Genomic DNA, 19118 nt, shown 5'->3' with positions numbered 1-19118 from the left:
GAGTTTACCAGGCGACGGGTGTACATCTTATACATATATACGATGTGTATATATATACATATATGGAAATAGGTAATGAAAATGTGCACGAGCGCGCCTCGCGTCGAGAGGGTGCTTCGAAGCTCTGTTCGCAACCCTTGCCGGATTTTCATGATTCGCAAGGCGTATGAATGTGAATACGTACATGCAGAGGGACAGCTCGCAGAGACGGGTGTCTCGATGTGTGCGGAACGCGGAGAAGAGAGACACCCTTGCGGTTATAATTTGAGTGCAAATATACGAGGCGAGACGAGGGGATGCAAGCCTTAAGAGAAGCTAATGAGATCGCGCCGAGGGGGCGCAACAGCCACAAGACGAGATGATGCGCCTGTTATACCTTTCCCGTCTTGCAGGCTTTGCCGACCACAAAGTGAACTCTGGAAACAGGGATGGAGGATTCACGCGCTCGGAGTGCCGCGACCTCGACGAAATAATTTGAAAATCAATAATTAATTACCGACTTGGAACGCGGCTCCCTCTCGAGCTTTCGAGCTTTCGAGCTTTCGAGCTTTCTAAATTGGGATCGAGGATGCGCAGAATTTACGACTTCGGTTAAACCAGGATTCCTACGAACGCCGTGTTTTTTGAGTTGAAAAGGAAAACAGGGTTCAAAGAAAATTTTCGGCTCAGAATTTGGGATACGTATATACGCAAGGTCAAGAATTTCTGAAGGATCTTTCCCAGGTGGAGACAAAGCAGAGACACGGAAGAAACGAGTGAAAAAAGGTTCAAACTACGCAGCTACAGGCAATCCAGTTGGTTCTAATTAATACAGTAGCCAGGACTCGCAGTTATCGTGTTCATTTGTTATTTGCTGAATGAAAACCGCGAAAACTGATGACCAAAAATCAAAGAGTGGCCACGAGTATAAAAATTCAAAGTGGAAGATCCTGTTTCACAAAATTTTCAGCATTTTCAGGACAAATGAATGAGAATAAATCGAATTGAGTTTAACTAAAGCATTATCAAAAACGCTTGTTCTTATTGTTTCCCTTACAGAAACTACACGAGCTACAAAAGAAATGACAAAACAATCACGAGCATAAATTTTTTTTTTTAAATCCGCTACGAAAGGATTTCTAAACATAATACACTCCATGAGTGTTTTATTTTATTCGTGTACTTTCGATGGTTAAAGAAGTTGAAGGACATTTCTGAGATCATCGGAGGTTAGGACGTGCGATGAGCTTGCAGAAATATTTCCGCAAGAACAATTTCATCCGCAAGCTCACCTGGGTAGAACGGTCGCTCGATTTGTCGACGAATCGACCGACTCCTTCATTGGCAATCGCGTTAACCTCGAGTGACGAGATCCACAGCCGCCACAAAAGTACCAACGGCCTATCCGAAACACCTAAAATAATCCGTTCTCAGCCTTGCAGCCCTAAAAGCGGAGGGTTGGATGAAACTGGCCAAAGCTCCGTCACGACGAAATATCTCGAGTCCCGATCTCTCCCTGCTTCACTCTCTCCATTGTGTTACCGAAATTAGCCTTAAATGGTATCAATTGCCATGGAAATGTTGCCTCTCGCGTTACTCTGTGATGCTTTTGGTATTCGGACAAAGGAGTTGGAAACAGTTTGTTCAGGCGGTGAATATTTCGTGTTGGACTCGGGTTAATATTGCGCATTTATTTTTTCTCTTGCACCCGGAGCAGAAATTCGTTGTTATGAGCAAAATTTGGTCCTGGAAACGAAATTTCAGGGTTAATATACGTCCGATCAAACGTTATTTTCACACAATCAAAAAGTTTACATGGTTTTATAGTGCGCGGAAACAAAATGTTACAGTAATGACTGAGAAAAGGTTTGAAACAACGATCCCATAGATTCTGTTGCGATTGCTATATCAGATCTACGCAGCGAAACAATTTTGTAAAGATTGAAAGATGATTGTTTAATTTTTGTAACTGAAAAAATTACCGTTCGATTGTAATTTATGTTACATGAATTAAGAGTCAGTCCAAACAACGACAAAAAAATATGCCGTTGCGATTCGACAAGCTGATTCAATCGTATTAGACCACGAATGATTTAGTTCTGCTGATTATACTAGACGGAGGCCTTGAGCCTCTCCTAATATCAATATTTTAACGGTACTATGAAAAAAGTATTATTTCATGAAATCGACTTAAGTAAAATCAAGATTTCGTATTCATAAATAGATTTTATTCGATTAAATTTTTTTACAATTTCGATACGATTAGTTCATTAATTTTGGTATTTGCAACAAAATATTGTGGTCCCACGAGAAAATTTTCTACAAAATGCGTCTACAATTGTTTTCTTTACAAAAGCAAAAAGTTTTCTCTGAGTATCTCTACAAAATGTATGTGTACGCAAATTTGACGATTTTTGATTCATTTTAACAGATGCCTTCATCGAATAAGAAATATTTATATTTGCCTCATTGAAACTCACTTCGTTTTAAATTATATTCAAACCGATCCATGTAAATTAATACTGCTTTATACACGGTCAAAGGTTCAGGACAGTCTGAAGTTTCACCAAATTTTCAATGGAATTCAAAGAAGAAAAATATCTGGGTACGTTAGACTTTCGCTGAGGTCAAAAATTTAACGTCGCGATTGAATTGTTCATATTTTTTCTTCCACGAATTTTGCACGCAGTGACGTAGGTGTTCCGAAGAGTGAAGACTTACTCCGACAAACTTTTTTACTATATTATTCTTGTCCGTATGCGTGCATGTTTTCGCGAAAGAAAGAACGCGTCGGAAAACGAAAGAAGAAAGGAAAAGCAGAATTGAAAAAGGTTGAAATAGCAAAGTTTGCAAAACATCAATGACTCACCTTATTCCCACTACTTCTGCGCAAAGTCAATCTTTCCTTTCCGTTTCTCTCTTCCCTTTTTTTCAACACACTTGTTTCCCTTCTTCTCTTTTTTTCTTTACACACGCCGGAGAAAACGAAATGTCAAGTAACTCGGCCGAGGGCATGTTTGCTTTGACACCGGTCGCGTCGCCTCGTCGTTTCGCGAAAAGCACTTTTCCGGATAAAATATATTCCGCCTACTCCTCGTGGATCGGCTTATAGTCAGCCTATATACATAAAAACTTCCCATCCATTTACATATACCCGTGTATAAATAGGTATACATGTACGAGCCGATGACAATGACCAAACGATGCAGAATAATTTTCATTTCGATAGGTATGAATATCGGTCGAAGCGATGCATTTCCGATGTCATCGACTCTCTCTCTCTCTCTCTCTCTCACTCTCCTTCTTCCCCTAGCGTGCAATTATTAATAATTTCGCTGGTAACTCACCGTACGTGCGGAATTTTCTCCCGGTTTAAGGATCTCGCTCTGCAATCAGTACGAAGTTTCCTTTCAGGCGTAAAGGAAAGCAAAGCGAATGAATGGGGAAAAGGAACGCGAATGGTCGGTGTTTCTGGATGAAGGAATCGAGAAGGTCCGACGTTCCGGCCGGACGGTATAAATACATCGATCCTCGAGAGGTACAATATTCCTATTACCGTCTTAAGAAATGGTCAAGATCGTCGTCCGTCGAAAGCTCACCGTTCCCGTAGAACGGGTTTCAAAGCTCCGTCATTCAGGTTCCCCGTCTCGACGCGGAATCGGTCCGCGGACCATCGAACCGTGACAAAAATCCATTAAACTCTAAGGTACTAATCAATAGCTGGGGCCGCACCAATTCGGAGCGAACGATGTTCGGTTGAGGTGAATTTTTGCAATGGTTGCAAGATCTCCGTTACAATCATTAAGATACTGGGTCGCATTTTTTCAACTATCATCGCGTTCGATTCAGGCAAATCGCGAGATTTGATCCAGATCTTATCGTTAATCTCCCAGGATTCAACGCCCAAATCTAATTTATTGTAGATAAATCTCTTCGTATGTATGTATATACTAGACTGGGCCAAAAAAAAACGAAGAATTTTTTTTTTTTTAATCGTACTGTAAAAACATTGTTCATGACGACAAATAAAAATTACCCTGAAAGTTTGAGCCCTTAATAGTAATATTAAGGGGTGTATCGTTACAGCTATTGATTTTTTTACAGTTGCCGCATTTTTTTACCCAAAATCCGTCAATTGTCAATCTGAAAAATTTTTTCAATACACATTTTTGAAGGAAATGAAATTTCCTACAAAAAAGCTCTCTTACTAAATTGACGTAGATCGAGCCGTTTCCTTGTAATCGTGCCTTAAACATTGATTTGTTTTTTCAAATTTTTGTTTGAATTTTTGATTTTTGTAATTACCAGAAAAATCAATATTTTCACAGCTCAAACCATTATTTTTGTGGGAAATTTGATGCCCTACAAAAAAGGTCTGTTAACATTTTTCATGAAATTCACTCCTTTAAAAGTTATTCGACATTGAAATTACCTTTGAATACAATACCTACATATGGGGAATTCCATGCAAACCTGACCAACGTCTGATCTTCGCTTTTTTTTTCAAACACTTGTATACCGGTTTTTGTCAACTTTTTTTTCATCAAATTCACAATAAAATCGGTTAAGAAATGTTCTGAGTGAAAAACAGAAGGTTTGATAATTTTTTGGAGAATTTTCAGGCAGTTTAAACAGCGCTTCGGTTGAACGAAAAAATGAAAGGGTTGATAAAATATTAAAAAATCGGCCCATCATAGACCCGGTTTTCAAATGTTTGAAAAAAAATGCTGTTTTTGAGAATTTTTCAAGAAGATGAATAGGTCCTTCTCAAAATCACCCTAAATATTTATAAATACTTGAGCAGTTGAGTAAAAAATCTGAAAAAATTCAGGACACTGGTTAGGATTTTGGACAAATGCGGAAAAAGTTTTCAACGAAATCAAAAATAATGAGGATCAGACGTCGGTTGGCTTCGCCTGGAATTCCCCATATATATTGTATCGCTGTACAAAGGGATACGTGTAATTGGAAATAGCTTCTTATTTTCTTACATTAGTAAAACGAAGACGTGAGGTATCGTTCGATCGGTGAATGTTAACAATAAGCCAAATCTCAGAAGCGCGTTCCAGCCTTTTTTCTTCCCCTTCCCCTTCTTCTTCTTCTTCTTCTTCTTCTTCGTCTTCAACCCTCATGGGAGAGTTGAAATAGGATGTTTTTTTTTTTTTTTCACTCTCCTCTCGCGTCGTTTTTCTTTCTTCTTTTATTCTTTCCTCCTCATTCCATTCCTCACGAAAGAGTCGAGCGAAGTGAATGAAAAGGAGAAAGGAGAGTGCCGCACGTTTTATGGTGCGTGTATGTATACGTGGACCGTGATACGTTTGCCTCGAAAAAGCGGAGGAAGGGGTGAAGGGGTGGAGGGGGACGAAAAAAGAGTCGTCTTCATCAAAGTGAAACTTTCAGACGCTCGCAACTTCCGGTAGGATGAACCTCCTCCCCTCCCTCCCTTTCACCCTCGGCCCATGAAAAGCTCGTGTCGCCGGACTTTCGCGACCTTGAGCGAAGAACCGAATCCAGATCGAATTTCTCCTCCATCCTTCCGGTCGCCCACGTGAAACCCGGCCAAGAAACCAAAGCAATAACAATGAGTCACTCCGTTACGTAAGAGTCACATAGTACAGACTCCGTTACAACTCTCTATCAAGGCTTTTGGTACGAATTTATTTCACCGAATTACCGACCACGTTTTTTCGCAAAAATTCGCATTTTCTCTGTGCGACCGTAACGATTAATTCGCGTGGAATTGTAGTTGTACTACGATTCTGTGCCTCAGGAACGAAGGATTAGTTGTAAGGCTTCTTCGGCAAATCATTAGAACGTAACTGAGCGGATGTTTTTACCCATTATAACCGAAAGCTCACAACTTATGTACACCCGGGCCGTAAATAGGGACTCTGCAAGAGCCTCTGTTATTGAAATTTCGGAGTTTGTTGTGTAAATTTTGGCTATGTGTATACGCATAATTTCAGGGGGAATTAACCTGCGGACTTTATGCCTCGACTAAACCTTGGCTTTTTAGATCCAGCTCGGCAAAGAAAGCTTAGGGTACCTACAGGCGAATAGGGGCGTCTAAGCTTGAGGTTAGACAGACTCCATCGGGGTAAAGCCAAGTAAGAACTTTGTTCAACCCGGTCGTTCAAGTTTGAAAATTCGAACTTTGCAGAGCTATAAGATTTCCGCGAGTAGGTATACGTATATATTTGCGTGCTTACACACCGTGAGCTTCACGTTTACGTAAACTCGGAGAAAGAGTCTTATTGTTAGACAACCTGAAACCGCGAGTGATTAACGCGCTTTTCGGCAGTGGATAAACGACAAAGATTCGGCATCATCGGAATTGTGCGTTATAAAACTTGTATTTAATTGTGTTATTTATTGAGCAATACTTTGATCATTACTCGTCGATAATTTTGTCGAAAATAGAATCAGATTCATAAAAGATTGGCCGAAATTGAACCCTACGAATTAATCGTATGAAGCGAAACTCACTTCGTAATTGCTGATTCTTGATTAAACAAAGTCAAGTCAAGACAAGTCAAAATTTATATACATACGTATGTTTATTCTCGGGTGAAATTTTTCGGCATTACAAATCGCGTAATTAATGTTACTGAAAATCGTTGCGAAGTAAAAGACGAAAAAAAAAAAACTGCAATATTGAGACTCGAGCATTGCCGATTAAAAACTGACTTTTTCCTATCTGTCATCCGCACCCTTAAAAATGTGAAAAATGTGCCCGAAAGTTTGGGGCAGAAGAATATGACAGGCGGAGGTAAAAAGAGAGAAACGACGGTGGTGAAAAGCTGCGGGGTCGAAAGATGATAGGAATAATAGGCGGAGAGGGAGGATCGTGAGCCTCGAGGAACCGAAGAATCGAAGAATCGAAGAATCGAAGAATCGAGGAATCGCGCGGATATTGCGCGTTGGTCCCGAGATAATGGTGAAGCTTTGCTGGTAAACGCGAGGCTTCTGCATGCACGCGGTTCGTGTAACAAGCGTTTCAGCCCCGGGCAAAGCAAAGCCTCTCGGGTATTACAAGAGAGGTGGCACAGCGTGTAAACGGCTTACACCTACGGCTGCCAGTGCTGTTCGGAAAACAGTGGCTAATTCTGTTAGTCGTTAAAAGATCAAGTGCATGCGTGATTCCTTGCCGAAATATACCTGCTCGCACGAGGTCATCCTGAAGTTAGTTAACGTTGTATGAGAGACCATTGTTTGGAATTGTCTGAAATTCGGTAAAGCGTGATAAAACAAGAGATGTTGATATTTTGAGATCTTAGTTTCTTCAGTCATTGTAAAACACTGTAATTGAAACAAACGTAAGTCTTTTCCCCGATCTTTCGTTACGACAACGTTACTAACTTCAACATCTGCATCTTATACGCGTATGAATTCCCACGTTATGATAAGGCAATTTTACGGTAATCGGAGGCCCCTTTTTGTTTATTCGTTATTTGATCGTCAAAATTCGATGAGGGGATCTCGCTAATTGCGTTCATTATCTTACCTCGGCTTGCCTCTGTGGTCATAATTATCCGCTCGGTACCTACTGTGTATAATCCCGGTTGGTATAATGAAGGCGAATTTTCAGACAGCATCATCGTTTCATTGTTCAACACGAAGATTCAACATGAGCTTTGCGTGAATAAGAGAATTGTTACCAATTCAATAGCTTCCAGTTTTCCATTGAATTTAACGCGCGCTTTTCATGCACTTCGTCCAGCGGGTAATTGCAATTTCTAATTATAACAGCTTAGTTCACGAGTGATTATGGATTTCTAGCTAGCAAGACGGAAAAATACTTAAGCATATCAGATTTGTAAATAATGCATTAAATTTCTTAATACATTGTCATTCCCATTAATCATTCATTTTAATTTTTTAGTGGAAAGAATTTCCATTATCCATTGGATTCAGTTTCAATGGACGAAATTTTCACTAGCAAATTAAATCTAATCGTTAATGTAACACTTTTTCATTGACAATTTTACAATTCTGCTACATTTTGGCGTGTAACATAGTTTGTGGGGAAAATGTGAAGAAAAAAAAAAAAAATACCAGCATAATGAAGTTATTCAACACAAAGTTTCGTTTCAAGTTCCTCATTATTCTTCGTTAACTAGTAAAATGTGTACAAGCGCCGTTAGGGCAGCAACTGAATCAAGATTAACATCCGCGTAAATAAGTAACCGACGCACAGAGCAGCGTTTGAATCGCGATGTCGGATATCTCGGTGTATATAACCCATTGAATCATTCGAATTTAAAGTTAAAAATTGTGGACGGGTTGGTAGGTATCGATTTCTCTGTATTTATACGTAGATAAGTTATGGCCCTGGGGACAAACCGGCATCGGTGGATAAACGCGGTACACCACTGATAATAACAGTCAGAATGATAACTTTATTCCGCATAAAAAAGTAAAAAGAGATAAAAAAAAAAAAAAATTTGTATGCAGGAAAATGTCGACTTCCGCGACAGTCCAATTTCCCAGTCGTTCTTTAGCAGCAGGTGCAAAGTAATATCTGACCGACGCCAATTTGCGACCCCGAAACGATCAAAACTCTGTTAAAAAGAAAAAAATGGTGTCAGGGATTTACGGTTTACTCGCCACTTCACCGGATGTTGAACTCGTTCTGCGTTACGATCGCTTCGATACGAGCTCACACGGTATAGTCTGAAAATCAACTGCCGAAATTGCAGATTGATCGTAAATCGAAGGGAATATGAACGGATAAGTGAACCGGTAAAACCTCTCTGATTTTCGAGGGTTAGAAGACCGGGTAAATTATCCGAACCCTTTTCACGCCTGATACGGTGAACCAGGAAGAGTTATAAATGTTTAGTTTCGACACGAAACGCGGTTTGCTCAGGTAACGCGCACCGACTAAGACCGTAATTCCGTATGAAAGCCGGGCGAACAATGACGGATTCAAGTTTCGGATACCTACACATTTGGGGGGATGATGAAGTCGTTACGGGGCGTTGAAACAGACAGACAACGCACTCTCGTCTCATCTCATCTCAGCCACGAAATGTCATCAAGGAGGAGATGCGTGACGGGACGAAAGGGGCGAAAGGGGCGACCGTAATTCAATCGGTGAATTAGGCCGTAGTGAAACTTACAGTCGAGGACAAACTTCGGTCTGAAACCGAATATACATATATATATATATATACACATCCAACGGTGTTTCGCGTTAGGTAAAATAACCTGCGAACCTTCGGATTAACGTAGGTCAAGTTTACCGAAAAGGTGGTAAACTTTATGAGGTTTCACGAAGCGTATCCAGCCCTGAGGCGAAACAGCGATAAATCTGAAAGGCGTCGAAAGCTAATCTTTACACCTCGGAGTCATACCTTCTCGTCCTTCAGGATTCTGCGCGGTGATCACCCGGCATCCAGCCGTATAACGCGCCGCGACAAGGTCGAGAAATTTACGACTCCGTCGGGCCCGTCAATAGGGTCGTTAATTCCGCGAATATTGAGATGAGATACCTACACATGCCTATATACGTACAATAATACACATACGTACGTATGTATATATGTACATGTCTGAGTACGTGTATTCGGAAATTTGTTATGGAGGGTGAACAACGGACCGGCCTTAAATTATTCCGATGTAATTTACAACGAATTTCCGGCCTATTCTGTCCGTATTCCAAGCCTCGCGATATGCTTGCGATGTTTTTGGCAACGGCGTGGGCATGGATCAAAGGCGATTGTACTCGGTGGTCTGATTTTAGGCATATACGGTTTAGTCGGAGGATTAACAGCGCAACAAAATTATACGGTCAATGGTTGAGGAGTGAAGCTGTAAAGCTCATTGACTTTTGACCCTTTGTCTTTGTTTAGTATCGGTATTTTTCATATTTCTTATATATTTTTGCATTTTTTATACGCACTTAAACACTTTTTAGAATCTTGAGTGCGCATGTCATTAAAATTTTATGCAAAATAGCAATTATTTGTTTACTTGTATATTTGCTATTGAACAACTAACGTGACAAAAAATCGTTTTAAAAAAATAAATCGGTTTTTTTGTAACATGGACAGCTGAGACTCTGAATTCTTTTTTATGTACTCTCCTCACACAGTTTTATGATATACAATACATATGGTTTCAGAATTTCCCGTACGCTGGTTTGATCGTAAAAAAAAAATTCTTATTTTTGAAATTTCGGAAAATTTCCGCCACCTTCAATTTTGTAATTATGATTTCAGAATCGTAATCAGTGACCCCGAAAACTTGTATATCACCTATGATTTTATAAATTTGTTAAGTAGAAAAATGTACCCCTCACAGGGTTAAAGATTAAGAAAATAATCTGTCGTTGGCAGGGAAAAAAATTCGAAACAACTAATTCGATTTGAAAAAGTTGAATCGTTGATTAGATATTATGTGATATGCAATATGCTTGAGTTATGGAACGTTTGAGAAGAAAAAAGTATTTCTTTGCGTAAGAATCATTTTGTTTATCCAATTTTCATGAATCATCACCCCTCGTTCTCTTTCAACGAATGAATTCTTTGAAGTTTCACCTGATATGAATTTTTGATATCGAAATTAAATATTCCTTAATAACACGTAAATTTACTAATTAAAACTTAACAGGTATCAATGATTAAGCACATTCAACCGCTACCTTTTAACCAAATCAAAGGTTGAGATGAAAAATTCTCTCGAGATGATTTCAAGAGCATAAATTATCAAACAGAATGAGTTATATTTTGTTAAAACCGTACAAAGAAGAAAAGCCCCAAAGAACAATGTGATTCTCCCAAAACGATTACACCAATTAGATTCTTCAAAGTCGACTGATTTCATTCCGCACATTTTTTTGAGCTTCTGTTTAATCGCTCGTCGTTCGTTTCAACACGTTTCGACGACCCGATCATAGAGTTGAGTCACTTTTAACGCGTTTTAAGCGTCGAATGAAAATTCTCGATAAAATTCGAAAAATGCATTGATGAGAAGGTTCTTTTTTCAATTAATTCGTAGAAACGAAATAAACCACGAAAGTATATCCATCTGAGATTATCGAAGATGTGCTTAATCAGGGCAGGAGACAGAATGCGAGCGATTTTCTTTCAGGGGCGAAAGACGATTAGTCATTAGGGGAGCCGGGGAAACTAGAAACCCGTATTCTCCGGGGTGTCATTCCCCGGACTCTATATTCCACGGCGTAATCTGTCACCGTCGTAACCCGCCCCGAGACGTCGTCTCGAAGATGTTCGGCAAGGTTATCCAAGTATTCAAAATTTTTGCTTCAACCCTGAACGCCCTGCATCGACGTTTTACGCGCCCAAGAATTCCGCTGTAATTATCATCACCCGAGACAAACGAGCGACGGAAAGCGTTCGCCGGTTCATTTCGCACCCTTCACCTGCAGCTTCAACGTCGTCGTCTTTAGTCGCTGTATATTATAGCCGCGCGCACTGTATAAATACCTGAAGGCACTCGGGACTAATACAGAGAACAAGCTCAAGCCTCCGAGTACGAATGCAAAAATAATGCCCCGGAGTTTAAGGAGGAAAGTTTCAAAACGTACTGCACGAGATGCAACTGCGGATCCTTAACAATAATAACAATAATGATGATGATAATAATAATATTAGTAGCAGGGTACCCGGAGAGAAGACACTCGAAGAGATGCTGCACTTACGCTTCAAACTTCGTATTATTTTATACACGTATAACGTAAGATTGCGAATCCATGAATAGGTAAGAAAGTTACCTCGTAACTCTTATGGAAATGATATAACTCAGCTCTGCAAGTTTGTATTCTCAGCTTCTCTGATCGTCGAAATTTCTTCCTACGTATACGTGTATCTACAGGCTTTTCAATATCAGCCGTGCAAAATTGTAACGTTGCTGTTTTTTTTTTTTTTTGTTTTTTCTTTTTCAATCAAAATCTCCGATACGACGAGGTGGAAAATTCTAAAATATCTCCAGAGTCCCCGTAATATCAAGTGCCTGTTAACGGGCCGAGTCTTTGAATCCTGGATGTGCTGTACGATCGCGAACAGGATGTTTATCACAGTGCGATAATCCTCCGGCGATGTTGCGCTGCAGAGTTTCGGATCGCGTGGCTTATCGAAGCGATTACATACCTACGGAGCCGAGGGTGTAGGTGACACGCGTTAATAATTCCCCTAATTATCAACAAGCCAGACCGGCTTGTTTCGCCAGAATTCAATTTCTGCGTGAGTAGGGTCTTCTGCCATCCCATCCCATCCCTCCCCCCCTCCCTCTCCCTTACCCCCGAGTAACGTCGCAGCTGCGTTTGTTAATGAGACAAGGTGACACGTCTTTTCGAGCAATTAAGACGATTGCATTGCCGTAATTACAACATCCAATTCCACCGGTATTATCGATCCCTTATCTCCCCACCTCCTATTATTTTTCTTTCTCTCTGTTTCCCAGCTCGAATCAACTTTCTCGAGGGAGTTCATCCTCTTTGAATTAAACTCACAGCTAAAAAACCCGCGAGTTACTTTCGTACATCCGAATTTTTCTCCGTCTACGATGAATCGTCCAAATCAACTTGTTGATTATAATGAAACGACATTGATTGGGATACCGAATTCCATCGATCTAATTCGCAATTTTGTTAACCTCCCGGATTATTGTATATATATATGTATACACGTACGTGAACCCCGCCTTTCGTAAAAATTCGAAAAAATTTCTTTTCCAACATTTCTGTCGCCTTGAGAAGAATATTTATTATTATAGGCACGTCGGTTTAAAATTCGAAACGATTCAAAACTTATCGCGACAGCGGCTCGGAGAAAAGTTTTCGAAGAGGTACGTATACATGTATATACCTCGCGTTTATACTTTGCCCGCGGTGACAAATGTAATAGTTTTATATGTAAAGTTTTCGAGTTTCCCCGAGTCCGGAGCTTTCAACGAGCGTTACAAATACCACGAAGACGAGAAGAAAATTATGATCAGGGGAAAGAAAAAAAAACTCGGCGAATAGACCTGAGAACGTTTAATGAGGGCTTATAGCTATAGCGAAGCCGGAAAATTGTCATTAAATTTTTTACGAATCGATATTTTCATCCCAGTATTATACATCCATTGCAAAGAGAAGAAACAAGAAAAAATAACGGGTCTAAAGAGTGTATACGGGGGGAAAAAAATAGAGAATCCACGGAACCCCGAGGATGAAAAGGACGAAAAAATGTGCCAAGTTCGCACGTCGTAAAATCTGGTATGCTTGCCTACTTATTTATAACCCATAAAACGAAGCCTTTATCCCAGGTTGGACGTAATAGCAAAATTTCACCGAACACAGGCTAGCAGATTTACGTTGCTACAATCCGATACCGGATGACACTTTCGCTTTTTCAGTGAAAATGAAAATCGGGTTCGATCTCGCATCGGTGATCCATCCTGCCATAATGTAAGGATTTAATAGGAAATCGAACGCTCGGTATAACTCAAGAAGATTGGTTGGCCAAAAATCGATACATTTCGTTACAATTTTGTTTTTACGATTTCCTCGCGAATTTCCTTCCTCTCCTACCTCTTCCATCCATTTTATTCGTCGCGAACTAATTAAAACTTGTAAAAATTTGTAGAACGCAGTACGCGGACTGGGATTTAAATTGTTTGTAAAATATGCTAAGTGTGAATCACTGGCCATGCCGTCCTGTCCATTAATGAACAATGTGTTTGGAATAAAAAAATTAATTATTTTTGCAATTAGGCTAATTGGAGTAGGATTATGTGGTGCGGAAAACTTCAGTGCGTACGTAGATTCACCAAGATCAATCTTACAGAGCGTCTACAATCGTGTTTTAACTATCATCAATGACGCAGCAATATCATCATGCAATAAAGTCATCGAGTCACGAGTTATGCTAAAGAAGAAATTGCTCTTACGTAAAATTATTGAGGAACGTAAAGGTGTTTGCAAAACAAATCGCGACGATGCAATTGGAAAAATGAAATTTGAAGGGATGAAGGAAATTTTTTGACTATCCGATTCAGAGTATAATCTGAAATACGTTAATTACATTGTAGACGGTAAACATTGGTGACGGTAAAACGTACGAAAGCATAATTGACGGTCAATCTTACGGCGATGTTCAAGTGGTAGAAAAGTTAACAAAATTTATAAACCATGAAAAAAACAAAAGCTCTTGGTGGAAAAGGACGACTTACCGACAAGGTCATAAATGATGTCACTTATTATTGTCGCCTCGTAATTCGTTGTCATTCTGATAACATGGACGATATGTAAAATTGTACATGGCAGGCTTGTTACTATAAATCATCACTCGTAGAAGATCCCAGAAATTTTATGTGTCCAGAAGGCATTGAATCGTGGTGTAAATCCCAACACGTTGCTGGCACGGACAATTTGGCTACATTCGAAGATAAATCACCACTACCTGAAAAGACGTTACCGAAGCCCTTTTGTCCTACTTACGAAGACCCGTCGAAGAACGAATTGTTGGAGAGGTGTGTCGGTGAATTTACCCAAGACAACAACGACTGTATCAAGTGTTTCTGCAGTAGTCTGCCAGATGGTACCTGAATATAATTTACGGTGAAAACGATATTGATTGGAACGGCATTATATATTTCAACGATAATATTCAAGGAGAGAAGTCTAGCAGCTTTAAAAATATATGAGTGTTTGGAGAGACAGCGCTAGATATGGATCACTGACGTAGGATCAGTGAATCAGTGATGAATGACTATGGTAAAAGAAAGCGGGATGACGATTCAAATAGATTACGTTAGACTTGATTAACAATAAACGAGAAATCTTATTTGAGAAATATGCCAGTACGACGTGTATCGCGATAGAAAGGAACGATAACTGAGGTTTTGTAAGGGCGAGAGAATACACGAATGGTAGAGATGGATGTGATTCTGAAATAGTAGACAATACGTGAAGTGAAGTATTGCGAGTACATGTATGTAAGGACGATTCCAAATGGCGAGTGAAATGAGAAAGTAACGAGTGCGATAAAATACTTTGATGCGAATCGTTCCATCGCTGCTTTGCCGAAACAATAAGATGCTGGGAATAAAGGTTAAACCAACTCCATACGACTGCTGTGTTCACAAGCATAAGCGTCGCGTGAAAAAAGCCAAGCTCAAGCTCTACCTCAGTGCTGACGTTTGAAAGAAATGGTCTTGGTTTCAAAACCGTGATGACTTGTAACAATTGTGAACTAATCAGTGTCGATTCTGGTCCTCTCATCAACAACAGAGCGTTCAAGTTGCCATTCGACCAATTCATAATGACCCGAGTTTAGATGAATTGTTGGAGCGGTGTGAAGAAGGCTTCGGACAAAATAGCAACGAAAGCTGCAACGCTGTTCTTTGGTAAATGGCCCAAAAAACTTGTTCGAGCGGTGCGGAAATCGTAAAAATTGCTACTCGAGTTGCTGTATACCAGCATTCTCAACGATGGGTATAAAAGCGTCACGGTGATCATGAACGTGTTGAATCTGAAAATGGGACATCGCTTAGAAGGCCAACAAACTGCGTTGTAAAACCGGGGATATAAGAGCTCAGAAAAACGCGACAGTGGCTCGCCAAGAACGTAGATTTTTCAAAAACAGGCCCAGTTGTTGAAACAGCTACAGAAGATCAATTATATAATGTGATTATAATGCGAACCAAACAAAGACTGGACGTGACCCGAATAATTGCATTCGTATTTTCTTTTCCGTTCATCTCGAAACAAGTTTTTCCTAAAACCTAGCGTACGATTTTTCGTTTTTTTTACAAAATATACGGTCATGTGTTACAAAAATACAGATATTGTTACGTCGACAACTAATTTTAAAATTAAACATCGTATTTCCGGCAGCTAAATAACCCACGAATTTGATATAGACGCAATTCGGAAAAAAGTTAATCGACTTTATATTAACAAAGGCTGGATTATTGAATGTCGCGTCTGTTATAAGAGACAATTTCAACAAGTGCATCGATTGCATCCCTATATTGCGAGCTAAATCCAATCAAAATGATATGGCCGATGGTGAAAGGTTGCGTGAAAAGCCATAACACAAGATTCAAAATTAATGACGTAAAAAGATTACTCGAAGACGGAGTTGACCGCGTCAGAGCGGAAAATTGAACCAATTTTTCCAGGCGTGTCATACTAACGGGATGAAAACAATATCCGGGAAGTTGGTGAAATTGCGCTAATGTGTTCACTTTGACAATTTTGAAAATTAAAAAAATTCATTATTCAGGACATATTTTTAAGAGTTTATACTTTAAAAGATAGCGAACAAAATTTGCAATAACTACTCTCGAGTATTGAAAAACTGTTAGTATAGTATAGGAAACAGCAAAAACGCGCAAAGAAATGTGTTTTCAAAGTTCTCTGAATATCCAAAAAATGGATACATAGTAGGCGGTAAGAATATTTGCCAGCGTGACTGAAAGGCTGTTAATGCCCGCCACGCCTTACACTCGTCTACGTTACGTTTATAAATGCGGAAAACTCACCCTCGCCAAGGCGACGGCGGGAAAGGTGTCCCAGGCGAGCTCAGCCTCTTCTCCGGTGTTGCCGTGACGCTGACCCGACAGGATTCGGGCGGCCGTTAGGGTGCTCAGGCCCATTCCGTCACCGACGAAGAGAACGACACCTCGGGCGACGCTCGTCGGCGTTGTGCCGGGGTTTCCGGAAGATGCTGCCGTCTGCCTAACACGCGACTCGATGGCTCTGGTCGCAGCCTCGTACCAAACTTCTCTTTCTGCAACAAACCGTCGAGGGTTCGAGTTATAGTTTAAGAATGCTGCAGGACTGAGGAAAGTAACGAAGGGTGGAAGAGGGACGAATCTGTCTATCTCCTTATCTATGTGATATGAAATATAATCTGCAGGTGCTTCGATCAATTGATCATTTCCTGAAAATCATTCTAAGAGACGAATAATAGTTTGGTCCTTTTTTCCACTTTTCAAGTAACGAGAACAAAATACCGAAGCAATTATAAGAGTAGGAAAGGTACAAATTTAGCGAAATTCAAGTGCTTCTAATATTTGCGATTACCGTTTTTTATCGAAAGAAATAAGAAATTATCTTATTAATCCATTTATTTCGTTAAATGGTGATTTTTTACTTCAACACACAAGTTTGATGCGCTGGTACTTCGTTAATTTCATCGTTGTAAATCGTCCAATTTTTTATAGAATATCTATGAACATGGGAAAGACATATGCCAAGTTTCAGATTTTTCAAAATACTATTTAGGCGGGGGCGAAAAAAATAGTGCAGCAAGTCCGAATTCCCATTGAAATTACATGGGAAAATTCATGGCGGTTTCGCGTACTTTTTTATTCATTTATTTGCAAACTTTTTCCGCCTTGTCCGCAGAAAAATTCGAAAACACCCCAAATAAGGACCAACCTAATATATAATACGTATACACACCCTTTTGCCACTAAAATCGCGTTTTTTATGGTTACGATCTTACGCCATTAGACCTGCGAGATATTCCAAGGAACTAAAAACTGCTATTGCCATTGGATATTAGGAACGCGATCGTCCTCCAATCGCCTGGATCGCATAAAAAGGCTAAAGCTTCTCTCTACGTCCTGTTATTTTTTCGCGCGCCGACCCAATTGAAGTTCGAAGAGCTGATATTCTCTTCCGAAGGAATTCCCCTCCCTGCGTTTTGACGGACATTTCGAAGTCTCGAAGAAAGGAGAGAATCTCGGCTCGGCTGACCGGCCGACGTAATTCCGGGTGTCGACGGAGGGACGTTTTGTCGGCGACGCGACCCGCCCACGCTCAAGATTATTCGAGTCTTTGATTCGATTCAATCTCTTTCACACCCGGCAAGCACGTAGTTCTGTACGCGATGAACCAGAGCACAGAGGGTCGGATTGCCGAGTAAAATTTCGGACACGATTCGAGGTCGATCGAATATCATTCGTCGAAATTGCTTTTTGACCAGTTTCCGCATGGAACAGGTGTTACAAACGTAACGCGGAAATTCTCTGCAAGAAGGTCCAAGTTCGTTTGTGTATTCTTTGATTGTTTATAAACAAATTTGACCAGTGACGATATACAAGCTTACGCGTTCGCGTTAAAAAAGAAATCCCTGTTCAAAAAAACGAATTTCAATCACTATCTTTCTTTGTACGTCTCTGCAGTGAGATTGATTATTTTCCTAGTAACGTACATAATAATCTAGTTCCGCTTTTGAATTTCAATCGCGAGATGAAGTAAAAACGAAAATGTACAAAGTTCTTCGACTCGAGCTTTTCACACTCCTATTGAAATTATACTCAACAGCTGAATGGAAATATCAGGTTTCGAATTGAGAATTAACTAAACTATTATGGAAGCTTTTTTAGTAATTGTGGAATGTCGATTGTGTACCAAAGATGAAAATTTAAATAAATTGGAATCCCTGAGGGATTCGCAAGTCGCGGTGTCCCCCACTCGAATAACATTGTGAAAATTTGGAAATCAAGGTAAAATAAAACAAAATAAGCAACCACGCGTGACACGCATGCAGCGTAACGAGGGTCGGAGGATTGTGTAAAGGTTTGATTTTCACCCGATCGTGAATTTCGGTTCAATGTTTGGGCGGTTGGATTATTTAACGGATGCCATGAAAAGTAGGGGGCCAAACCGCAAACACCTGATTCCTCGATTCCCTCGTTTATTACACAATTTCAAGTCCGGAAAGCAGCTTTCGACCTTAAGACCGTCGCTAACCTCTGACCTGGGCGCGACCTAATCAGGAATCTTTCACCTAAATTTCCTACTATACAGATGGGTGAGAAATTTCCGAATGAAAGCCTGGTCTCAACGTTGTTCCCGGGCGGTAGTAAAACTGAAGAAAAATCAGAAAATAGAACGGTGATAATTTCGAATCATCAGAGACGTGAAAAGTATTACAAAACGTAAAAATTTGATACATGGAAAAGTGGAGATGTAGAAAGATGACAAGTGTAAAAGGGGTGGCATTGAAATTCCAAATTCCGAATTTTTTGATGGTCAAACTGGAAGTAAAGAAATCAAACTGACGAAACATCAAAGTTTCGAATGGTCGGAAGCCCGACGGTTAAAAGTTGCAAAGTTCCGGAAGGACGAAATACCGAAAGGGCGTAACTCCGATAAGTCAAAGTTTGATTGATCG

At 40.1% G+C, this 19118-nt stretch overlaps 1 protein-coding gene across 2 annotated transcripts in view; it reads right to left on the bottom strand.

Annotated features, from left to right (window-relative positions):
• The window catches only part of LOC124305321 (alkaline phosphatase-like), a 236204-nt gene that overhangs the window by 40788 nt on the left and 176298 nt on the right, over window positions 1-19118 (bottom strand). For both annotated transcript variants that reach the window (XM_046764612.1, XM_046764611.1), the window contains one exon: window positions 16474-16721. In XM_046764612.1, the coding sequence (XP_046620568.1) occupies window positions 16474-16587 (114 nt within the window). In that variant the 5' untranslated portion in view covers window positions 16588-16721. The remainder of the gene's footprint in view (window positions 1-16473; window positions 16722-19118) is intronic.

Source organism: Neodiprion virginianus, chromosome 5 (genome assembly GCF_021901495.1).
Source record: "Neodiprion virginianus isolate iyNeoVirg1 chromosome 5, iyNeoVirg1.1, whole genome shotgun sequence".
Lineage (NCBI taxonomy): Eukaryota > Metazoa > Arthropoda > Insecta > Hymenoptera > Diprionidae > Neodiprion > Neodiprion virginianus.
Note: the sequence above shows the minus strand (reverse complement) of the source record. Positions and strands in the feature narration are given on the sequence as shown.